At 41.3% G+C, this 25,694-nt stretch overlaps 1 protein-coding gene and 3 long non-coding RNA genes across 12 annotated transcripts in view; 3 read left to right on the top strand and 1 right to left on the bottom strand.

The window, feature by feature from the left end:
- The window catches only part of LOC121592012 (O-acyltransferase like protein-like), a 61,784-nt gene that overhangs the window by 2,196 nt on the left and 33,894 nt on the right, over positions 1 to 25,694 (bottom strand). For 4 of the 8 annotated variants that reach the window (XM_041913200.1, XM_041913202.1, XM_041913205.1 and 1 more), the window contains 3 exons: positions 25,123 to 25,279; positions 24,566 to 24,759; positions 23,988 to 24,471 (listed from right to left, as the gene is read on the bottom strand). The exons of 1 other annotated variant lie outside the window; for it this stretch is intronic. In XM_041913200.1, the coding sequence (XP_041769134.1) occupies positions 23,988 to 24,471; positions 24,566 to 24,759; positions 25,123 to 25,279 (835 nt within the window). The remainder of the gene's footprint in view (positions 1 to 23,987; positions 24,472 to 24,565; positions 24,760 to 25,122; positions 25,280 to 25,694) is intronic. 3 more of the 8 variants (XM_041913206.1, XM_041913204.1, XM_041913208.1) reach the window with 3 other exon arrangements.
- Positions 3,324 to 3,739, top strand: LOC121592016. Of its 2 annotated transcripts, none has more exons than XR_006004613.1 (3): positions 3,324 to 3,398; positions 3,469 to 3,570; positions 3,650 to 3,739. It is a non-coding gene; the product is annotated as an uncharacterized LOC121592016 (long non-coding RNA). The 2 variants fall into 2 exon arrangements; XR_006004614.1 differs by having other exon boundaries at positions 3,329 to 3,398; positions 3,475 to 3,570.
- On the top strand, positions 5,167 to 5,831 carry LOC121592015. Its single transcript, XR_006004612.1, has 3 exons — positions 5,167 to 5,278; positions 5,344 to 5,434; positions 5,532 to 5,831. It is a non-coding gene; the product is annotated as an uncharacterized LOC121592015 (long non-coding RNA).
- On the top strand, positions 15,796 to 16,680 carry LOC121592018. Its single transcript, XR_006004615.1, has 3 exons — positions 15,796 to 16,023; positions 16,107 to 16,208; positions 16,284 to 16,680. It is a non-coding gene; the product is annotated as an uncharacterized LOC121592018 (long non-coding RNA).

Below are 25,694 nucleotides of genomic sequence, written 5' to 3'. Positions count from 1 at the left end.
TCTCATAAATGCATGAAAAAGATAATTTTCGAATAATTCAACAATGCAGCATGCAAACTAAAAGTAAAACAACTCATTTGAGAACATTTGCATAATATAAAATATGGCATAATATATGCAAAATTGGTTAAATTTACGAACAAAACAAATTTTCAATCGTGAGCACCCATGTGGATCTAATTTGACTACTGAGTATCTTAAGCTATGTAACTTGCTTCTTTTTCTATATGGCGTAACGTCCTACGCGGACATGCCGGCCTATACAGGCTTAATTCATTACCACGCAGCCGGATAGAAAGGGGGAGGGTCCATTTCAGGTTTGAACCCATTATAAGTATGTTATTGAGCCGTTCGAGTTGACAACTTTAGCACGGGACCGCTCTGCTTGCATTGTTGATATTTTCGGAAGTTTTATTACATGAATGAGTTGTGGTGTTTATTCAGCAAAAAATGGCAATGTGAAAAATAAAAAAAAGTTTCTGATAGTTTATGAATCCTGACACCAAATTAGACCAATTTTTTTTATTTTACTTAATTGATGTAAGACAAATCTATTTCATCAAACATCTATAATTAGTGTATTTCAAAGATATAAACCTTCCAGCGACTGGAGAAAGTATTCAAATGAATGAACCGTCGTTTCAATTGGCCTGGAATTGGTTTATGTACATACCAGGACGTGGAAATCAATGGGATATGTTAAAATAATATAAAGCTCTTCAATTTCCAACGTATTGTAAAAGTGTCTTACCCTTACTTTCCAATATCAGGCTTTCAAAATTGCACTCAAAAATCATGTTTTTATTTCATGAAAAAACAAGAACAGCGATAGAAATTTAAAAGTTTCAACACATTTTCTGATAAAAAATGAGTTTAAGACAATGTATGCACATTTTCATGGTCGCTACATTCATATATTCCAAGATTTTTAACATTTTCCTTAAGCTGTCCGTCTTTACCTACCATATTCCCTACGTTATGCTATTTTTAATTTACAATTTCAAAGGCATTATTTTAAGACATATAAAAAAAAAACAAACAGCGTTTTTGTTTCTATTTTCGGCAGGCTATTTCCATATTTTCGGCAATGAGAATCCGGATTAGAAATTGTTTAAATCAATATAAATTGGTAGAACAATTTGATGTTCTGATGTAAAATGTGATGTCATGATATAAAATTAAAAGTGTAAAAAAGTAAGTGTAAATGAGTAGCTCTGTCAGCGCACTTAGCCGGTGCTCATCAGAGCGTCACTCGGAGCAGTCCCTATTCAAGGATCTCCGGATGCTAATTAGATTGGACCAACCTTTGCCGGACCGTTCAGACTTCCAGGTTTAATTTCCAGTCACCTACACTAGGTAAATATCAACAATTGACCACGTGAACTCTAAACAGGATTCACTCAGACTTATTTCACTCTGCCCGCTTTACAGAAACGTGCCTGTACCAGTGTCCCCTCCATGCCCGGCTCATTTTCCTGTACCTGTACCAAATCCGGACGTTGTGTCCCATCCGGCGGATGAACCGGCGCTTGTTCCTACGCTACCCATCACACCATAACTTTCATAAGGATAGGGTGACTTCCTGACGCCCTACTACAGTAGGGGTGTAGTATCCCGCCATGCAATTCACAGTGATTTCCCGCCATGCAATTGACAGCGATTTGCGAGGGCGCGTGAGGGCTCGCACGCCATACAAGTTCACAGTAGTTTTAGCAGTTATAATTATAGCAACGCGAGAGCAACATAACAGCGCGATCTGTAGCATAACACTTGAATTTTGATATTTTATGTTGCAAAAATACACAAAAAATAGAAATGGTTATCATTTCGTTGAATAACACCGTAAAAAAATAAAAAACGAATATTATTTAAAATACCATAAGATTTGGAGCAGATGATACTACTCGCAACCCTCGCGATGTTTGACGGGCAGTTATAATGTTGATGTTTGAAGGGCAGTTATGCGAAAGCAGGTAGAACAGTGTGATTTGTAGCTACTTAACACCTGAATTTTAACATTTTATTTTGAAAAAAATTGAAATAGTGATCTTATTGACAAATAATACATTGAAAAAATTAATGATAAAAAACACAAAGATTAATTTATAATATCATAAGATTTCGAGCAGGAGAGAGTAGTATCACCCTCGCAAACCTCGCAAAGTTTGACGGGATATTCGGTGTAAGATACGGTCGCCATGTAATATAATGATCGTACGTACACGTCGCGGTAGGTCAGTGTTTTACTGACATAAGCTGGGGTGGAAAGAACTGTTCTTAACAGACTGATTGCCTGCGCCTACACGCGTGGTTCCAAACAGCCAAAGTCATACAAAATCATGAAAAAGTCTGCGCCCTTTTGTTCCGGCGTCTTCGTGAAGTTTACCGAGCCGAACAGAATAGTTGTGTTCGACAAACATGTGTGCGTATCAGGTAGCAGCATTTGTACTGCGTACCTGCCGTATGCTGCTGTGATAACGAGCGAGACGCATAGACAACGCATCTAGAGGACATGTGTAGCCGTGAGGAAAGTTTTCTGTGTTGCCTTGTCCTTGCCTTTAGATCCTGATGGGTGAAGCATGCATTCCTTTCGGGTACGTTCGTGGTATAAGCCCCCCAAGTAGCAACCGAAGCTTTTTTCTCCCAGTTTCAACCCTCATGTCCAAAAACTGCCTTCGCTCACTATTCCTATCCCATTTCTACATTCTACAATGTTTGATGCTTTCTCGCTCATCAGGGTGTTAGTCAATTCCCGCCATGCAATTGACAGCGATTTGCGAGGGCGTGCGAGGGCTCGCACGCCATACAAGTTCACCGCCCCAGAGCCCTCGCATTAAAGAGCTTGCGAGCCTTGGTAGTTTTTTCACTCCTAGTTTTAGCAGTTATAATTATAGCACGCCGAGAACAGGTAAACCATTGCAAATTATAGCATACTAAACGCCTAAATTTTAACACATTATTTTGCAAAAATATAAAAAAATGTATAAGTTATCTCTTCTACACATAACACAGTTAAAAAATAATTTAATAATAAAAAATAAATATTTTTTTCAAATATCTTAATATTTCGAGCAGATGATATCACTTGCAACCCTCGCAATGTTTGACAGGTTCTCTTTTACCACACGAAGAGAATTCTCCTGCACACTTCGTGTTTTGATTCTACCCATCCCTGTTGAACACAAGTCATTTTCTTCCATCGCACTCATCTGGGTGTTTGCTCTTTTCCATCCAAGCCAAAGAGCGACTTCAGTGTGCTCTGAACCGTGGACGTGAGAGCGTGTGTTTGTGTGCTGCGTGAACTATTTTTCCTGCGTAAAACACTTACCCGTACTGCACCATCCGCGGTGTTCTTTTTGATTCATCGGAGGACGAATTGTTATCATCTAATTGTTTGGGTAAGTGTCCTTTTCTGAGTGTCTAGTGCTATGTGACATTTATTCTAATTAAAACATTGCACTTTATAAGCTTCAGATGTGTGCTGCTACCGCTAGCTGTTCTCCAAACCTCTTCAAATTGTGACACTGTGTGCACAGGCGTTCAAGGTTCAATTGATCCTCAAGCACAAAGGTAAGTTTGTCACATCTTTAAATCAAGTGTAATTTTTTTTAACAAAGTGTGTCTATTAATTGTGCATTTTCATCAACAGCCTTCATACAACACCGCGGTTGAGGCGCGCCAAATCTGATGACATCTTTCCTGAACCAAGCAGGCTGAACACGCGCACCACTACGTCTCATGACATGCGAGAGAGAATAAAACTCGAAACACGAGAGAGGGCCACACGAAGCGCTTTCGGGTTTTTTCGCCTACGCGCACATTTTGCTTTATGCGCGCGACTAAGTGAGCCTTGATGAGCGCGATGGCTCCCATACAAAGGCATTCGGCTTTGCTAGTTGGGCCTGTCCCTCTCATGTTAATGGTGAAGATAGAATCGTATGCAATCGGCTCTGCATTCGGGCGTGGGCATGCCCGTGGACGCCGTTTGTACGCAGACATTGTGTGCGTACAGACGGCGCCACGGACCTGCCCACGCCCGGATATAGAGCCGATTGCATACGATTCTCGGCCTCAGCATAATTTTCCGATCGAAAAAATTCGATGGGCACTCACGTAAAACTGACAGTATAACTATTTCTTTCATAATCCTACATGAAGTCGATTCCCGTCGAGTTCAGTATTTAGTGTAGGCAAACCATTTTTTTTTTAATGTTTAATAAATTATTTTTTATCACCCAAAATATTGAAAAAGAACTAAAACATTTACCAACTTGCTTTTACATAACGTTTTTCAAAACCATCAACCTTGATTTATGGAATTATTCTGATATTCGAAAATTTCCGCAGCTCAATGCGTCGCGGATTTTTTCCCATACAAAGCGGAACGATCGAATTTTTGTAGCATAGTTCATTTTGCTCGTGAGTGTCATGGTATACCAGTTTTCAAAATGACCAGTAAAATGAACACCTTGGCGGCGAAATGAGTGTCAAATGACACCAAAATGACAGCCGGATCGATCGAATTTTTTCGATCGAAAAATTGTGCTGAGGCCGTCTATCTTCCTTAGGAAATAAAGGCACGGACAAGGCAAAAGAGACACAAAAAAGTTTCCTCACGGCTACACATGTTCTTTTGATGCGTTGTCTATGCGTCTCGCTCAGTATCACAGCGGCATACGGCAGGTAAGCTGCTACCTGATACGCACTCATGTTTAACGAACACAACTATTCGGGCTGCCTCGGTAAAGGTCGGGTTTACCCGACGGATTAGTCGGAATGCAAAGGCGCAGACTTTTTCATGATTTTGTATGACTTCGGCTGTTTTGGACCATACGTGTAGGCGCTGACATTGCGAGCATCCACATGACACCCACGCCCAACCAGCAAAACCGAAGCTATTGGAAAACTTTCCTGTGTGCCAAAGCGAGAGAGCATGTCTTCTTTCTCTAGATTTTGGACGGCGCAACGCCGATCGTGTGGCCTATGAACGAAATACGGGAGAAGGGGAAACCGATATCCTTCGAGTGACACCCACACATGCATCTGCATGCGTATTCCGCTGAACCGAGACTACCCATCTCTCTCGATCTCCCATGATTTTTCTGCTATCGCGCTCATCCGGGTGTTAGGCATCCTCAGTCTGTCCAGAACTTTCACTGTGGAAGGTTGTGTTGGAGTGATGTGTGATTTCTTGTGCCCCGTACTTTGCTCGTTTACGTTTTGTGCCGTGTTCCATCTTCTTCAATTATGGAATGATTTATCCTTGTAAATTTTTAAGGTAAATTTCTTATCCTCGTGTGTGCTTCAATGAGTACATTCAACTAACGCCTGTTGTCTAAAAAGTTATAGTGCACGCGCATGTTAATCGACGGTTGCCAACATCCCACAAAACGATCGACGGAAGGAAAACGGTGTCCGGTTTTAAAATATCAAGGTAAGCGTTTCTATAATCAGATGTGCAAAATATTGTTTAGTTTGTTTATTTTTTTATAAAAAAAATGGATTAATTATTGATTAATTTTTATCTACAGGGTTCATCACAGCTCTTTCGTAGAAGAGCGCACTTCAAGGACGCCTAGGATACGGCTAAACATGCGCAGCACCAGTCCGTGACGTCATTTCCAGACAGGCGCCGGCTTAACACGCGCAGCACCAGTCGAGGATATCCTAATGCAGAGGGTAGAAGGAAGAACGAGAGGAAGGGTAACAGAAAGCAACCGCAGCATTTGGAAGGGGTGAAGTATCCAGCCGTATACAGAGTGTGAGTGTTCCAAAACGTATGTGGAAAGAGTAACACCAATAAATAGCATGCGAAAGTGTGCATAAAGCAAAAAGAAAAAAGCATTACTACTACATCCAGCAATCCGAAAATATAAGGGGAGGGATAAATACATTTGTATGCGTGAGCAGGACCAGCAATCCAAACATTTGAATGTGTGCGTCGGTTTGTGCCGTGCTGAAAGTTTTTACTTTAGCTGCTGCTAGTGTAAAAACTTAAGGAAAGCTTAAAGTAATTTTTTTTACACGGGGCGCCTTCGTAAATTGTTGGCTGGGCGGGCGTGCCCACGCCCGAATGCAGAACCGATTGCATACGATTCTATCTTTACCGTTAACATGAGAGGGACAGGGAAGGCGAAAATTGTGTTATTGAATTGGACAGAGTAGCTTACACCATCTGACGTGTGAGCAAGTGGTAGACAGTGGTGTCTATTCAAAACGACTATTGTTATAAACAAGTGGACAGTTGTTTATAAGACTGCTTAACCCTGTAACGACAAAAAGAAAAAGAAAAAGGCACCAACCGCATACTCGCACAAATATTCGCTTTGTCTACAATTTTGCTCTTGTTTACATTCTTTTACACGTCCCTGGGTGCCTTTGCTATCATATATGATAGCCATCAAAATTGTAAACAAAAACCGACTAGCCCCCAGGGAAACATACCCTCCCGCTGTGCAAAGCGACGGAAGAACTCATGGCCTACCACGAATTTTCTCATATCTTTTTTTTCCCTCCAGCGGCAAATTTGTCAAGAAGCTCGTGGAGCTACCCGTCCCTGGCTCCGCCTCATACCCCTTGCCTGAGCGGGCTGTCGAAGGTTTAGTTGTGTTGGTGCGTCAGACGGCCAATCGCTATAAGCCATCGTCCGTGCTTTTTCCTTCCCTAGCGCTATCTCTTTGTCGTGTGTGGTCAATGCTCGCGAACTGTTGAGGCGCCTAATTTGCCGTTGGAGAGAAAAGGAAGGCATGATAAAATTCTCCGAACGCCATGATTTTGCCTGTCGCTTTGCGCAGCGGGATCTGTGTGTTTGACAGTTGGTCGAAGCAACCGGCGGTCGGAGAGAGTGTAAACAAACGGATTCAGCACTTCTTTAAAATAATTTTCATTTCTTCCATAATTTTGTTGGTAATGGGGTAAATATGAGTGATGAGAGTGTTGATAAACTTATTTTAAACTTAATTACACACTGAGATAGTGGCTTAAATTATTTGTGAGCATGAACATAATGAACGTGCGAGTGAATCTCCTCGAATGCCGAACGCAATATTATTATTATTTATTTATTTATTTAATCTTTAACGGGCCGTATGGCCTAATTAAGATGTAACAGTTCAATTCAAAAAAAACATAGCAAAACCAAGATTTGCATCCCAATTCACTGCGGCCACGGCAAAAGCCGGAGACGTTCCTTGAAGCACTGAGTTGAGATGTCGAAGTCGAAGCAATCCGAGACAGTGTTGAAGACAGCCGACATGCGGAACATAGGGTCAGACCGACCAGCACTGGAACGGGGTTGAGCGAGCCGTAGAGTTTCTCTAGACCTAAGTGTTCGGGATGGTGCATAGATATCGACTCGATGTAACAAAGGCGATAAGTCGATAGAGCCATTTAGCAATCCAGTGATGAAAGAGCACTGTGCATTGCGTCTTCTAACCGAAAGAGGTTCAAGGCCTAGAAGACGGCACCGCGCAGCATATGGAGTAAGATTATTGCGATCCTGCCAGGAAGTAGGCGTAGGGCATATTGCGTGAGCTTACGTTGAATCGCCTCAAGTCGAGCAATTGAAGAAGCGGTAGTTGGGCTCCAGACTACGCACGAATATTCCAGAACCGAACGAAAAATACAGTTGTAGACAGCTTTCATGCACATGGGGTTGGGGGAATTCATTAGTTGTCCGGATAACCACGCCAAGTAATTGATTTCCTCTGGCTACAACGTCATCGATATGCTGTTTAAAGTTCAAACTAGAGTCAAGCAGAACGCCCAGGTCTTTGGCATGATTTTGTCGATTAACTGCAGTGCCGTCCATGAAGTAGGTCCCAGTCACTGGGCTCCTGCATCTACTAAAAGACACACAGTAGCATTTCTCGATGCAGATAGTCAGTCCATTACGCTTGCACCACGAACAGAAAATTTCGATGCAGGCTTGCAGGAATGTACAATCAACTGTGTTGTGAATAGGCGCAAAAATTTTTGCGTCGTCGGCAAACAGACTGATACTGTCGGGAGGTAAAGCGAGGGTAACATCGTTGATAAACAATATGAAGAGAAGCGGGCCAATATTGCTTCCTTGTGGCACACCCGAGCTGCTGACTATTTCTTTGGACATGTGCTTATCAATTTTCACGATGTATGTGCGATTAATTAGGTAAGACTTAAGCCACTGTACGAGCGAGCTGGGAACTCCTAGCTTATCGAGTTTAGCGAGAAGAATTGCGTGCGGAAGAGAGTCGAATGCTGCTTTCAGATCTATATAAATTGCATCGACTTGAGCTCCGGCATCAATTTGACTAGTGCAATAGGTTACAAATTCAACCAGGTTCGTGGTAGTCGACTTTTTTGGCACGAATCCATGTTGATACGGGCTTAGGTAGCTGCGGCATGCATGTAGCAGATGCTTGTATATTACTAGTTCGAACACCTTGGCAATGGCACACAAAGATGTAATACCCCGGTAGTTGATGGCATCTGTCCTGTCGCCCTTTTTGTAAATAGGAACCATCAAAGATTTCCTCCATGTTTTGGGAAAGTAGCCATTGGCTAGCGATGCATTGAACATTTTTGCAAGGATAGGTGCTACTGTCGTTTGACAGCGTTTCAGCACGGTAGAAGGAATTCCGTCGGGTCCAGGAGCGGAGGAAGGCTTTAGTTGCGCTAGGGCAGATAAAATGATCTCACTGTCGATGAAAGGAGTGCTCATGTTAATTGCGCCAACCGGAGTGTTGACGAGAGCAACATCAATGGTATCGGTATTATTCGTGGTCGGTGAAAAGCAATCTGCGAAGCGATCCGCGAAGAGATTGCACATTGTACGTAATGGATTTCGGTGTATGCGTGGATTTTGTTTTGCTGTTGTAGAAGCACCAAAACGAGTCAGGCCACCTGCAGAGGTTACGTTGAATTTTACTCAAATATCTGTGATATCGAAACCTGTTATAGCTGCAGCTGCTAAAGAGTGCGTGTCAAAGTAGATCGAGCGAGATCTTTGGCAGCGGCGCGTTTGGTAGTGACGATAAGCAGCTCTTTTTACACGTTTGAGTCGTTTGAGTGTGCGGTCCGCCCAGGGGGGGTTAGGTTTAGGACGCTGAACTGGGACGCATACACCAAAGGCTTGCAGCATGAAGGACGAGAATGAACATACTGCTTCGTCAAGTGAAACAAAATTGGAACAATGAAAGCTATTGTTAAACATTGATATCATGTCGTTCAGTTTCACATAGTCAGCTTTAGCAAAGTTATAACGATAAAATGCGGTTGTCGTCGAGCTTTGTCGAGTCGTCGAATTGCGTCGGGTCGACGAGTTAATACGTATATTGAAGTCAAACGCTGGATGGTAGGAGTTAAGAGGTACAAACGGAACAACACTTGGAAAGACAGGCGAACACAATGTAGCTGCAGCATTGTTAGCGTAGAGCAGGTCAAGCATGCGTCCGTGCGAATTATTGATGTGATTAAGTTGCACTAATCCGTTAAATTTAAATCCATCCACAAAGGTGCTGTTGGCCAGTGAGCGCGCAGTTGATTCATAGTGCGTGATTGATGAGTATGCTGGCGAGGACGAAATCGCCAATAACAAACAGCAGATCCGAAGGCTTCAGTGTGAGAGTGAGGCCGCTGATACAATCATGTAGAGAGCGAAGAGTCGATATCTCGGAGCTAAGCTGCGGTGGAATGTATACTACCATGACGTACAGATGTGCGTTATTGCAGGTGACGCGCACACAAATATACTCGAGGGAACGATCACGGGAAGGCAATTCTATCGACTCGTATGCGTTAGAAACGGCTAGCAAAACACCACCACCGCGAGAGCTAGAGCCGCTGAGAGAGCGATCACAGCGGTAAACAGAGAAGTTGTTGTTGAAGAGAAGAGCAGATGGAATGTTGTCAACAAGCCAAGTTTCCGTGAGGGCGATGAGGTCGAAGTCAGCCTCCGATACAGCTAGGTGAAATTCTTTGTTTTAGTAGGCAAACCTCTAACGTTTTGATAATAGCAGCTTAAATACTCAGCGGTAGCGTTGTCATTGTGGCGGTTGGATAAAGCGGGTATACGGTAAGTCAATTGAGCTGCGTTGTCAGAGCATGAGGCTTGGCGTGTTTGTTGCGTGCAATGAGCGGAACTTCGTCTAGTTGAGAAAAAAGCGATCGATTGTAGACTGGTGCAGGTGCGGAGATGAAGCGCGGTGGTTTTAGGGCGGTCCAGAAACAAGTGTTGAGTTGGGTGCTTCCAAGGTATCATTCACCGGGGGGTGACACTGTTGTGATGATGTTGTTTCAGGACCAGGTGGAGTAGACGTGCGTGCTGCTAAACGGTGAGTCGTTGTTCGTGTGCGTGTGGTGTAGCGGTGATCAGTACTAGTAGCTGGTGTGCGTGTTGTAAAGCGGTTTCGGGTGGCTATAGGAGATGAGGTTTGGTGGTCGTGTTGACGGGATGGAAAAAACTCACGTACACCGATACCGACGGGCCAAGTGGATGGTGTGAGTGCCGCATCTCGAAGGATAGCCGGGACTCTCAGTTTGAATGAAAGCCAATTCATGCTGTCCACACTAACCCCTCTTCTCAGCAGGCAATACGCTATAACGTCATCGGTGGCTAAGCGACGCTTTACAGAAGCGACCACTTGTTCCACAGTGACGGCCGTTGATAAGCGGGATAGGCGGATCCAGATCCTATCTGTGAATGGCTCACGAGGTGCAGCTTGAAGCGGTGATGATAACGGATCGGTTCCCAACAGTTCATGCGGTTGTGTAGGTGCCGGCTGGACGGCAATCGTGGTATTGGTGTATGCGTTTGGCGATGACGCGGCACAAAGGATGTTACCGCGACTGTTTACAATTCTGTTTACACCAGGAGATGCCGAATCCTCGATTACGCGCCTCCGCTTTCTACCAGTAGCCGGTCGAGGATCAGGATTCCGAATGTGAGGCGTGGATGCAGTTTGAAGGAGGGTAAAACCACTGCGAACTTGGGCTACAATAGGCTCAATGAGCTTGCCGATAGCTGCTACAGCTGAGGTGAGGGCGGCTTGGAAACCGACCTGGGCGCCTATATAATAGGCCTGTATGTCTCAGTACGTTTTCCACCTCTAAAGGCTTGTTGAATGGTACTAAGGAGGATCCGGTCTTCTAATTCTTGCGTCAGGCTTCTATTAACCATTCGCTCCATGATTTTGCCAATGCAATTAAGGAGAGAAACTGGGTATCTATCTATCTATCTATCTAACGGGGTAGCTATCTATTGCATAAGGTGGTTTGTTGGGTTTTGGAATGGGAATTGTGAAAAAGGTTTTCCAGTCATCCGGTATGTTTTCAGAATACCAAATATTATTGTAAATCTGAAGGAGGACTGTTTTGGACCGGTAGGGGAGATTCTGAAGCATTCAATGTTTTTAGGGCAAAGACATGCCACGGCATTTATTTTATAGCCCATTTATAGCCCAATTAAACTCATCAAGAAAAAAAGACTATTGTATTTTTGGTCGGAAGCGTCAATGGATGGAAGGGGTCTAGACTCAAAGACGAATTTCTTCTTCTTCTTCTTTGGCACAACAACCGCTGTCGGTCAAGGCCTGCCAGTACCCACTAATGAAGTGAGCTTGGCTTTCAGTGACTTATTGTTACCATAGTAGGATAGTCAATCCTACGTATGGGGGTACGGTCTATTCGGGACTTGAACCCATGACGGGCATGTTGTTACGTCGTACGAGTTGACGACTGTACCACCAGACCGGCCCAATTTATGGCTTAGAAAATTAGATATAAAATTATGTGGTGTAGATCATAAAAGTATCTCCTCATATTTCCAACTGGGATGTTTTTTGCGGGCTGTTGGTTTGTAGCCGTTGAAAGCCGAAAAATCAATTCACCTCAAAGAACCTGTCGCGACAGACGAATCTGGGACTATATAGTACCTACATAGTACCAGTACTCACATACGCCTCTGAGACATGGACACTGTCCAAATTTGACGAAACTCTCTTAGCCGCGTTCGAAAGGAAGATACTCAGAAGGATACTTGGCCTCGTATGTGTGGAAGGACAATTGAGCAGCTATAATGACGAGCTATAAGTCTTTTTAGGCCGTCCACAAGGACAGAGGAGGCGTGGTAGGCCCAAATTGAGGTGGCAAGATGGCATGGAGGCGTCCGCCATTAAGGCCGGGATAACGGACTGGCAGACGAAGGCGCGAGACCGTGAGCGATTTCGGACACTCCTGAGGCAGGCCAAGACCGAAAAGCGGTTGTAGCGCCGGATAAGTAAGTAAGCAAGGTTTGTAGCTGACTGTAATAAGCTGTAGCTTATGAATGGAAACAGAAAAAAAACTAGAAGCTATAGAAGAGGAGAGAGCACAAAAATCTAAAATAGTACCATGCCCACTGTACCACGCAGTGGTACAGGTACGTGTGGCTGTGGTGTTATGAATGGTAACTGTGGTAACAGAGTTTCCATTTCCTGAGCAAAAATAGAAGGGGATAGAGAAGGGGGATGGTACAGACTAACAATTGTGGATTCTATTGGTGAAGATATTTTAACGCCTATTGCGGGTATGTTGGTAAAAATATTAACAGGGTTACAGGGTATGTGTTTTTGTGCCAACGGAGTGATGCATGTTGGTTGGTGTTTGGAAAAAATGCCAGGTATAATTATTGCATGGAGGTTTGGTTAGTAACTGTTTAGGTTTGTTATGGTCATTATTTCTTGTAAAGCGACTATTTTTGGGTTGTGACGGGTAATTAGAATTTTTAGTTCATCAGAGTTACGGCTCCTGATATTCCAGGATATGGCAAACAAAGGTGTATTGTTATATAACGGAGGATGGGAATTAGTAGAATGAATGTTTGAAGTTGTTAAAAAAGAAGGTGTGGTGCATGTGGTCATTGTGGCTTAGAAGCTTTCCTCCTCTCTGACCTCCTCACCTCAATGAATGGGGCATTATTGGGTGAGAGAAGGGGCTCCTCTCTCTCAGAATTGAGGGGATTGGAAGAGGAAGGGAAAGGGATGGGAGATCAGAGAGACTTTTTGTTGAGGGTTTTTTGGGAGGGAGGGAAGTTTCTTCCCCGGAGGAAGAGGAACCTTTTGAGAGGGCTCGTTTTTTAAGCGCTTTTGAAGAGGTCGCTTTGCTTCCGTCCAGATGATCAATTTTCTTATTTAGATTAGCATTTTCTTGTTTAAATTGAGCAATAATTTCGTCTTTTGGGTTAGGGGTGGCAACGGTGAAGTAATTTTTTTTTAAGTTCTTCATTTAGTTTTTTAAGATCGGCTATTTCTTCGTTTAGTGGAAGGGGAAACGTTAGTTTGTGGATTGGGGGACACAGCTTGAGCCTTTGTTGAACTGCGCTCTGTTTATGTAGTTGGAAATCTATGTAGTTTCGTGCTTCAAAGAAAGACACATTGTACTCAATTTTATATTTAATGACTTCCTGTTCCTTAACATAGCGTAAGCCGGCGTAAGCCGGTCTCATGGTACAGTCGTCAACTCGTACGACTTAACAACATGCCCGTCATGGGTTCAAGCCCCAACTAGACCGTGCCGCCATACGCAGGACTGACTATCCTGCTATGGGGGGTAATCCAAAAGTCATTGAAAGCCAACCCCACACAAGTGGTACAGGCAGGCCTTGACCGAAAACGGTTGTTGAGCCAAAAAGAAGAAGTTCCTTAAGATTAAATAGGCAGGATTTGCAATGGGCCTTTGCAATTAACACGTTTCAGTGGAGCAGTGCATTCACCATGGGCAGGAATACCACAATTGTATCAAACCTGTGAGGTTTTGCATCTCAGCCTGGTATGACCATATTGAGCACAATTAAGACAAAGGATGGGTTTGGGATAATATGTACGGGGAATCACTTGGAGTGGGCCAAGGCGGAGACAGAGGGGATTATTGAACTATTCACTTTACTAGTAAAACGACGCACTTCAGTAACTTGTTGGTCTTTTAAATTTGCTAGAACTGCTTCATCCTTCATATGTTTAAGGTCGGTAGAGAAAATTACGCATTGGACGATACTAAGTATAGTGTGGGGTAAAATGGTGATAAGTGTTCCGTTAATAAGTTTAGTTAGCGTTTATAGCTTTTTGTAGTGGGACAATGATCGAGTTTTCAAAAGGTATTTGGAATTATTATTAATCAGGTTATCTTCTACTGGTCGTCCAACATGTTGTTGTAGACTTTTGCCTACGATGAACAGGTCTGGTAGCGGCTTTCCTTCTTCGGTGGTCAGAACCAGATACATCAGCTCTCCTTTCTCGCCGTTAAACCAAGCCTGGTATGTCCTAGCCCAAGAACTCGTGCCGGGAGGGGGATGAGCCCTCGCGGCAGGAGAATGGTGCGAGCTATCGTCGGCCCTCTCAGCACTGGCACTTGAAAAACGTCACTGTCACAATGTTTTCACAATGTCCACTGCACCACAATACCACTTCACTTCTGACCGCAAATGTCTTATGAGAGTCCACCAGACTAATGTCTTTAAACACTCACTTCCTAGAGACTTCCACTGTCTGCACTAACGAAACAGGCTACAACCTTGGGCCACAACACTTTACGTAGCGCTTTGAGAAAAGATTGAGATAGTTCTTATAAATGTTTAGATTTTTACTTTAACGTCTCGCTGTGAAAACAACGAACAACTTAAAAGAATGTCTAAGTTTGGTTTTTTTCCCAACACGAACTACACTACAGCACAAAACTCCTGAAACACCAAACACGAACAACACTTTCCAGCAAGCACTGCATGGACGCAGGAAATTCTGCATTGCACTGATCACGGAGGTATAACATTCGGGTCAGGCGAGGAGCGCTTGGTAGGACACGTCTGCACTCTTCGGCTGTTACGAGAAGATAGATTATTACGATGAAGATCGTGCGCTATACTGGTTTTCTTGTATGAAGGGTTCTGTATTATTCATTGAATAAGTCACAGAAAAAAAATAACTAAAACAAATGCATTTCTAATAGTTATTGATGGGGTCAGAGCTTTCTGAGCTCTATATTTTTTTTGTTCATTAATAAAAAATAAATAGAGAATCAAACTCGGACCGTCTTAATACAATCAAGGCACTATAACCATTCGACCATGACTGCTTCATGAACATTTTGCATTATCTTCCAGTTTTAACGGCTTCAAATGTAGCACAATGAACAACAAGGTGTGTACAAGGGATCAAAAGTTCATCGATGTGTATGAGAGAGCTCCTCTCTAGAAGATTTGAAAGAAACGGCCATATGTTAATAATTCTCATAAAAAAATTGGCTTGGGTCCTTTATTAAATGTTTTTTAGTTGCAAAACATCATTTTAGACTTACGCGGAACAGAAAAGAAAAAAACAAGTTTGTGGGAAATTTATTTTTAATTTTAGTGTATTGGAAACGTGTTTTTAAATTATTTTGTTATTTTTTTTTAATTTTGGTTGATGATTACAGTCATCCTACTAAACATATCATCAGACAATGTACCATGACGTAACATTTATGATTTCCGAACATAATCACTTTAATCATTTCAAGTACATTGCGCCAAATACAACGTAAAGAGAGAAAAATGAACAGGAATAGATAAAAAAGAAAAAAATATCACCCTAGTCACCCAAAACACGACGATGTAACGAGCATTACGAGGTAGCGTAACGCTACCATGGCAACGGGATGACGCCGTTACTTGTGACGGTGTTATGGTGACGCCGTTACGGAGACGGCGTGTTTCTCATTGATTGCTCTTCTTCGTACACGTGCACCGTACTCGGGCACTTTTGCTGACCGGTTGTTTTGATCTAGCAGTCACTTTCAACCGTACGGATTCGATCTGGTTGATGGATTTGTATTTGTTTTTTTTTTGTGAAATATTTTTTTAAAGCCGTTGAAACTGTTTTAACTGGTGCTGGGCCAAGTTTTGTGTATCAATTGAATTGCTTGGGTGTTGATCAAACGTGTGTTGAGGTGAATCGAGCTTGGGGAAAGGAAAGGCATGTCGATATTTGCGAAAATGATGCTTTCGTCTAATCAATTTGAAACGCGCCCTGTTTGGTAAGTTGAATAATTTTTCGTATGTTTGTAGTACTAACCATAAACAATGCATCTTTTTCATGTGTGTATGAATCCTTGACCAGCGTGATCCAATCTAATAACTTCAAGGACATCTAACGGTAACACAGATGGAGATCCATACAGTATGAAGATGAACACAGATGAAGATCCATACAGTATAATGAGTATTTTATCGCACATCGATATCATTCGCAGCTGTTAGCAAATAAATTACCCAGCCGTTTTTCTTTTACCTATAGCTTTTGAAACAACGGAACCACTCAAGAAGACAGAAGGAAAAGGGTGGCTCATCTCGCACCTAAAAACAAAACGATGGGCGTGTGCAGTATCCCGTTTCAAGAAGGGTTTAGGAAATGTACGTTATGAATGGACCAAGCAAGTACAGGACTAAACGTCCAGTTGTACAAGCCGAACGCAATCGAGTAGGAGAGAAGATGGACAGGCGCAACAGGCACTACAAAAAAAGCAAAAAAAAAAACAAAAAAGTACATATAAAAAATAAGAAGAACATGCATCGCAGTAGCGTAGCTGTGAATGGGAGTTTAAATAAATAACGTACGGAAGTGCTCCGGCAAGAAATCCAAAATTAACAACGAGCGAATTCTCTTTTTTATTTTCCGAAATCAGCCAATGATGTGTGTGATCCCATAGCAAGGGGGAAACCGAATCGCAAGTCGATTAACAACTATATTCAGATGTTTGATCATAAGCATACATCGGCATATGACTGGAAATGAAGTTGATTATGTAAAAAAAATGATGACGATGATGATTTATACAAATGCATGTTCGACATAGCCCTTGAAAAATTCATGCAAAATATCATAGAAAAAAGTGATTAATACCGATTGGCTTTTATAAGGTGTTAATTTTAGCAACATTGTAATATACACAATTACAACGCTGTCGTTTAAAAACGGTTTTACACTCATTCAATATCGGACTCAAATTGTTACCACTGTGGCGCCGTTTCTTGAGTATAAACTTCTGAGTTGGTGGAGTTTGTATCTCACTGCCATGCTGCATTCGCTTTGGGAGCCCAGATGGATGTCATCTATACCGACCTTAAGGCTGCCTTTGATCGGGTGAATCAACGCTTGCTGTTGGCGAAGCTTGCTCGTCTTGGATTCTCTACCCCTTTAGTGGAGTGGTTCGAATCTTACCTCACCAATCGTCGATATCGCGTCAAAGTTGAATGTATGACATCTAGGGAATTCGTGAGTTGTTCAGGCGTGCCACAGGGTAGTAACCTTGGACCCTTGCTGTTTTCTCTATTTTTCAATGACGTTACTACTGTAGTAAGGGAATCTGAATGTTTATTGTATGCAGACGATCTTAGACTTTTTTTCCTGTGAGGTGTTTTGGTGATTGTCTCGTCCTGCAAGCATCGATCGACTCTTTTTCCGACTGGTGTCTGAACATCGACCTACAAATTTCTGTTGATAAATGTTTGTCCATGTCGTTTCACCGTTGTAATTGTCCAATAGTGTTTAACTACTGCATCTCCGGTACACAATTACGACGACACAGTGCAGTAAAAGACTTAGTAGTTACTCTTGACCGTAAACTTGACTTTCATGTGCACCATAACGAAATTATTGATAGAGCGAACAGAATGCTAGGATTTATACGCAGGCAGTCGAGAGAATTCTCCGACCCACATTGTCTTGTCGCACTCTACAAATCACTAGTCAGATCCATCTTAGAATACTCCTCAGTAGTTTGGTGCCCATCGTCGTCGTTATGGTCGAATAAGATTGAGTCAGTGCAGAAAAAATTCACCCGTTAGGTCTTACGGTTCACACCCTGGCGTAACGTAGCAGCGAGACCTAGTTATCATGCCCGGTGTTTAATTTTTGGACTCGAATCTCTCGCTACTCGTCGCACAACGGTGCAAATCTTGTTCATGAAAAAAATCATCCTAGGAGAGATAGATTCACCGGACCTTTTAGCTAGAGTTAATTTCCACGTACCTGCTCGTATTTTAAGAAACTTTAGGCTACTAAGAGTTGACCAAACTAGACGTGCATATAGCGATAATCAACCTTTGACTGCGATGGCTATCAGATTTAATGCACATTATGACTCTTTTGACTGGAATTCTCTAAGTTAACCTGTTTTTCTTGCTGTGATACTCTGTGTTATTTATTTTGTGCTGATGTTACATTGTACCGTGATGTTTATGTTATTATAAGTTTAGTTTATAAGATCAGTGATAAGGCCAATGATGGCCAATCACTTAACATCTACAAATAAACAAATAAACATTAACGCCCAAGTACTGCAGGACTCATCATCTATAATTTATGAAACTCAAAAACCAGTGATTATCAATTTACATTTAAACACTCAAAGCACACCCGTGAATGTTAAGCAGAATGCATGTTGTTAATCATAGAGCTATGGCGTTTGATTCAGTCAAATCACATTTTATACAATAAAATCCTGCAGAAGGTAGAGCACAGATTAACACGTTCAGTCCTATAGCGGTCTACAGGGACCACCAGCGAACTTTCCCGTACGCCGGTGGCGGTCCGTGTGTCTTTTGATGGGAGATGAACAATCATTACGATCAACTGTACTCTGCCCTCATGAATGGAAGCAGTGCACAGATTGAATTTCGTGTTCTAAGAAATATTGCGGTTGACAAAAATCTTATCAGACACACAACAGTATTGATGAACAGTTGAGTTGAAAACTTAGCAAAAATTAGATCAATTTTGTATCGTGTTCTTCTTCTTCTTCTGATTGGTGTAAACATCCTACGAGGACATGCCGGCCTATACAAGCTTTCAAGACTTTATTCAATACCACATAGTGTTGTGGACAGACCGCTGCCTCATCCTGAGAACTGTTGATAGCAGGACTGTCATCCTGTGACGTCCTCAGTGAGGATCGCGGCGCGAGCAGGACAAGTCGTCCTCTCCCCGCATTGCGTGTGTGTGTATGCGTTATTATTTATATACGTGTTTATTTATTACCATACCAAAGAGTAGAATAAATCACATATTCTGTTTGTGCCGTACACCACCGGCTCTCATGTTGTTTTGTGCGGACACAACACATAGCCGCATAGTCAGTCCTTACTACGGGGGGACGGTCCGTTCCGGGCTTGAACCCATTGCGGGCGTGTTATTGAGTCGTTCGAGTTGACGAATATACCACGGGAACGCCCCATTTGCTTCGTGTATATTTGGTTAAATTCAACTTAAATTCAGTTAATGTAGGCGGAACGGAAAGTAAGTAAAATTCAGTACCAGGTTGAACTTATTGATGGTAGTTTGTGCAAAGGAGGACAATCAGTTCTGTCAATGGGATTTGCTACCACATTACGATTAATTTTAATTAGTGTGATGTAAAATAAATTTAAAATGTGATAACATCTTCAGATATCCAGATAAGTTGATTTCTAAATGTTGTTAATCAGATAAATCAAAAAAAGGTTTAGGATGGTATCAGTCTTGAAAAAGAACCTGTAACACGATAGAACACGATGGGGCGATCCCGTGGTACAATCATCAACTCGAACGACTCAATAACATACTCGTCATGGGTTCAAGCTTAGAATGGACCGTCCCCCCGTAGCAAGGATTGAATTCAGTCTCGAAAGTCTTATAGACCGGCATGTTCGCATAGGACGGTACGCCAAATATAAAATGATAGAAACACATTTTTGAAACCGAATTGCGAATTTCGCTCGAATCGAAATTCCGATTGTTTGAATGGGAAACATCAATAACACCAGCAACAGTAACTGTACAGACGACAAGGTAACTTCGCCATCTATCAAGCAGTTTAAAAACAATAAGTCTGCTGGCAGTGATGAGCTAGAGGCCAAGCTCTTCAATACAGGGCCGGTGAGGCTTACCCTCGAAATGATTGGTGTATTCAAAATTATAAGAATCTGGAAACAGAAAGAACTGCTAGAAATGAGTGGACGCTGGGTTTCATTCACCCATGACATTTCAATTAAAAAACAGACGACAAGCTGCAATGCTCGAGTTTTCGTGCCATCACAGTCTTTAATGCTGCCTTCAAGATCCTGCCCCAGACCACGTTCTGCACGTATGCGTCCCTAGCTACAAGTTTCGTCGGCAGCTACCAAGCAGGGTTTATTGGAGGCAAATCCACGACTGACGTATTCATCGACTTCAGGCAGCCTACAAAACCTTAGCCCGGTATGAGCTATAGAATATCATGCAGCGGTACCACTTTCTTGGGAAGTTGATCCGGATGGTAGAAGCCACTATGAACGAGGTGCAGTGCAAGGAAAGAGTATCAAACTTGATGTCAGAATCGTCCGAAACGCTCAGGGTACTGTTGACGAACACAGATTCTGAGACAAGGTGACGGACTCTAATGTCTGCTCTTCAACATCGCCCTGGAAGGTGTCATTTTTTATGCAGCCGAAGAAATTGTTTCATAACTTTCAAATGGTTAATGTTTCATTATTGAGAAACAGCGAAGGTGTGTGAGGCGTATAAACGCAGGTGACTCAAATGCAAATCAACAATCATTGATCAGACTCAGACCAACTGGGGAACAGTTTATTAGTTGACGGCGACAGTCTCGAGGTCGTAGAGGAGTTCTTCTATCTCGGTATGGTTGTTACTTCGAACAACAACATCAGTAGCAAATTCCGTGCAGGGGAATCGTGTATACTATGGGCTTCATCGACTGCTGAGATCCAGAAGACTCAGTCCGCATGAAATGTGAGATATAACGCACATTGATTCGTCCGGTGGTCCTCTATGGACACGAGTCCTGGATCATTCGAGCGGAAGACGCAAACGCTTTGAACGTGTTTGAGCTACGCATTTTCCGACCACTTTTGGTGGTGTGTTCGAGCATGAAGTTTGGAGGAAAAGGATGAACAACGAGTTTGCTGTGCTGTACGGCGGATAGAGCACCTTGAAGATGGTGAAGGCTGACAGGGTACGATCGCTGGGGCATGTTATGAGGATACCGAAATTATGTCTCGCCAAGAAGGGGTTGGTAATCTGGATCAGATAAAGTAAGTTTTGTCGGAGATCGGATATCTACATGGTTGAGATGCTGCAACTAGGGACCGAACATCATGGAGAATTGTTGTTCAGGCCATGTAAGGGCGATGTGCTCGATCGTAAAAGAAAATATCGATAAAGATAGAGGAAACAGGACTGCATGTGAAAGTGTTTGAATACAGTATCAAGTGATACAAAAATTAGCTATTAGCTAATAATTATTAGCTAGTCTCCCTAAACAAAACTAAGTAAGAGGTGACGCTCAGGTTACGCTCACGTTACGCTCGTAGGTGACGCTCGTTCACTATAGAAACTCTGTGTACGAAAAAGTTACTCACTATAGAACAGTGTTGCTAACCAAATATGGGTGCTTGGATGGTTTTATTTCATAAAGGGTGTAGCATATCTGCTATACAGAACATATTATAATACACACTATCAGCTATAGACACATGGTAACAAATCACACTATTGTAAAACATTTATAACACATTCAGCAAATCAGACCAGGGCAACAAACCCGAAGAGTTCAGGCCACACAGTCCATGCAAAAACAACCGAAACAGGCAACATAAGCAAAAGCAATCGTCACCGAGAACACATAGCAACGTGCAAGCGCGGTAACGAAGACACCCATTTGAAACCTTTTGGCGCAATACATCAAAACTGCAGCATAAGCACCCAGCGACAAAAACACCTCGCACACTTCCAGACACATTGTAAATTAAAACCACATAGACACACCTCACCTAGTAAAATACAAAACAAAAAACAAGTAATTGCCACAGAACAAAACAGCAACACAATTTGTACACCCCTTCGGGGTTTCCATGATCGCCTGGACGATAAAATGCCGGGTTCAATCAGTCTGGTTTGAACAGTTCGCTCCACCTCGATTCATATCAGTAAAAACTGACTCCCTGCAAACATAGTACTCGACGGCCCCGCGTACGTTCGATCACATTACAAGAGGATGCCTGTCTTCGAGGTAACAAGCAATGGTAGATTTATTGAATCATTGAGGTATGTATTCAAATCGAAAGGCATCATAGTTTTCTTCTACCAACGTGTTGTAAGTGTATCAACAATTATCAAATTATTCCAAGTTAATCTAAATAATTCTGTGGTAGAGATTATACCCCGTTCCATCCATTTGATCATGCGTAGTAGTGTTGTGTAGCACAAAATTTTTTAACAAAAAGTAAAACAAATAAATACTTGCTTTGAACTATCATCCAAGTGAAATAAAACGCTCGCTTGGAAGGATTGCAAAATCGTACACTATGAACGTTGAACAAATACAATTTTTCATTATAGACTAATCCGAAAATTCTTGTACAATCTAAAATAGTGAACTCATTGGAGCTGAAAAACTAGGTCCAAATGAAGATCTTAAAAACATGCATATAACGGGTTTATATTTCCCATGGGTTGGACCTCCATACGCAGATGGGTGGATAAGGCTTTGTACGAGTTGTGTTAAACAGTTGAAAAAAAGCAAAAATTGAATAAATGAATTTTAATATTTATTCATCCATTGAAAGTATATCTTTCGGGAAAATTATCTTTTGGTTCAGCAGTGGCATAATAACTAAACTGAAGTAAAAACCTGAAATGAACAGCAACTCCTATAGGGAAAAGTAATGGGACAATAACATACACGGAATAAGGATATTCCTAGGTCAGGGGTTCTTTTATATATCGGAAAATGATAACGCAAGAAAGTTGAATGAAGTTACTTTAATTGTTTTCATTAGCATCTGGCACTCATGGACATACATGGTTGCTTGGAGCTCAAACAATCTTGCAGAAGGTGGGGACGTGTCAATAATAAGTCGCGACAGTGAGCCCTGTGGATGGGAGACTCGGATCCATATATCATATGAACATGTGATCCATATATCATATGAAGTAGCTATTCCAGAACGACTAAATTTTCTGTGGCGTAGACATTACCATACGTCACATCTTAACCGAATGCCATGGTTATACAGCAGAACGCATCACCTGCAAATTGGACCACAGCATCGACACCATCCTCTCACCAGACAGCGATTGCCAGTGTAAACTTTTAAAATTCCTTCATATTACTAACTTTTTTAAACAACTCTAACCAAAGCCACAATTTTAACAGATAATAAAATCAACGGATAGCTTTAAGTAAACCGAGACTACCCGTTATAAGATAATTTGCAAACCACAAATGGAATTAAAAGAGGCGAATGTGGCCAATTGGCTCAAAGTCTCTGTAAAAAAGAACGACTAAATTAAATTTTTGTATGTCGTATGTGATTGTAAAAATGGTCAATGATAGCGGAGTAGTCAAACATCTTCTTCTTTGCCACAACAACCGTTGTCGGTCATGACCTGCCTGTACCACATCGGGGATTGGGTTTCAATAACTTTTTGATAACCCATAACAGGATAATGGTCAGTTATACGTACTTGGATACGTAATTGGAACTTTTTGACATGTTGTTAAGTCGTACGAGTTGACGACTGTACCAAGAGTCCAGCCGATAGTCAAACATACTGAGAAAAAAGTGGACCATGGTTGCTAATGTAATGGAAACAGTAACATTTACCACATATTGTAGATAAAACAAAAATATGAATGGGCTATGAACCGGGATAAGAATTGGATAGCAACCTGTGCCAAGATAGCAACACGGTCATATAGAGTATTAGTAAAAAGACATCAAAAGAGAACAGAATTATGTATCTAAATGTGTATGAAAACCTTTAAATGTGCCTTGCAGTCAGTATACACGTCTAAGATTCTGTTGCGAAATCCTGCAACTAGGCCAAATTAACTAGTTTTGGGTCAAATGTTACCTGGTTTATGCATAATTTCACGTTATTAGTTACCCTGCCGATAATAGATGCACTGCCGAAAACTGGTACAGTTACCCTACATAATTTAAACCCGAATTATCTTACCATATTGAATCCTCCGTAAATCATAGGAACATGGAAATTGGTGTAAAGTCCGTATATAACTGAGTATTGCACTATGTACACACAATAGCTTATTTTAGCTAAAAAATGCATTAAATTATGAGATAATACATTTATCAACCTTGATTTACTTTTCAGTTCAAAAACTAAAAATAATATACTGTAACTACAGCCCCACGAACATTTCAGGAGGCTACCAAAGATCGCATTAAAGATAGATTTTTTGTTATCAATGTTAACAAATGGTAGGAAAGTTGTAGAAATATTCAAACTAAATAATATTACCAACGAGAAGGTTAGCAGTTTTTGAAGTAATTGTTTAATTATGTGCTGTGAATCGCTTCTATTAAATTTCATGTACATCATTGCGGCAATTATTCCAAAAAAATAACTACTAATGTTTGTGTGTGATGGCAAGTAATATTTTAAAAAATGATCATAGGTACGAAGCTCAGCTAATGCATGCCTGAAATATAAACGAACATTATTTCGTACAGTAAGTAATATCTTTAAACAAATAAAGTTTGTAGTGTAAGTATTGTAGTTTTCTTACTACGTACCTCATGTCAAAATTCATGGTTGCATCGGTTGATGTATTATAGATCACGTAAGCCGGAGTTGATAATGCAGCCAAAATCATCAAACTTATCAAAGGATTCTTAATGAGAGGATACTTCCACACTGCCATAAGTAAAACCGATCCAATCAGGAACAACTGAAAATCTGCACCCAAATACCAACTGAACTGAAGGCACTGATCAATGGGTTATAAAATATATGAATAATAACGGTATCAATAAATAAAGAGTGTCCAATTTTTTCAGCTCGAGGGCCGCATTGCGTTGAAAATAACTATGTTGAGAGCCATTTAAGATTGCATTTAACTGATGGGTAAATGTTTAAATCTCGTTTTATAACAAAATACTAACGAGACTTGTACAGCTTCGTATTATGAAGGCTTGATTTTCTTTTAAGGAAAGTAAAAAAATATTTTTAAGTCAAAATATTATAATATTTATTTTAACCTTTACAAAGTCATCGTGGTTTGGAGACCGCAGTTTCCGCAGTTTGGAAGATGATAGACCCATGCAATAGATGATAATAATAATTTACTTACGGGTTTGGTCGGTTGAATATAATTATTTATAAATAATAAATTTGTCCACCAATGCTCTAAGCAGTAATCGTTAAATTTATACTCCAATGGTCCCTGCTTCATACGCTTATACCATGTTGCTTGGTAAATGATAATGAACGCATATACTGGTAGCAACCTATTAAAATTAAAAAAGTTGTTAGAAAAAATTAAAATAGTATTAAAAATTGTAAGTTTTAAAAGTAAAATAAAGTTGTTTATTTTACTTATTTCAACTTCTCAGTTTTATTTAAATTTTAACTGTATTTAAATTTTTAACTGCTGCTTTAAGCTGTTACATTATATTATTATTATTATAGTATAAAGTATTGAACAAAAACGGAAGTTTCGGATATAATTTTGCGTGGACTGAATATTGAACTTGAATTTCCAAAGTGCAAGAGAAAGTGTAATCGTTATGTTGCGCTTTTTATAATATTTTTATGAATGCGTGGCAACTCACGCGCTACTCCCCGCTGTGCAAAGCGACGGAAGAAATCATGGCATTCGGAGAATTTTATCATGCCTTCTTTTTCTCTCGAACAGCAAATTTG

This window comes from Anopheles merus, chromosome 2L (assembly GCF_017562075.2).
Source record: "Anopheles merus strain MAF chromosome 2L, AmerM5.1, whole genome shotgun sequence".
Lineage (NCBI taxonomy): Eukaryota > Metazoa > Arthropoda > Insecta > Diptera > Culicidae > Anopheles > Anopheles merus.
Note: the sequence above shows the minus strand (reverse complement) of the source record. Positions and strands in the feature narration are given on the sequence as shown.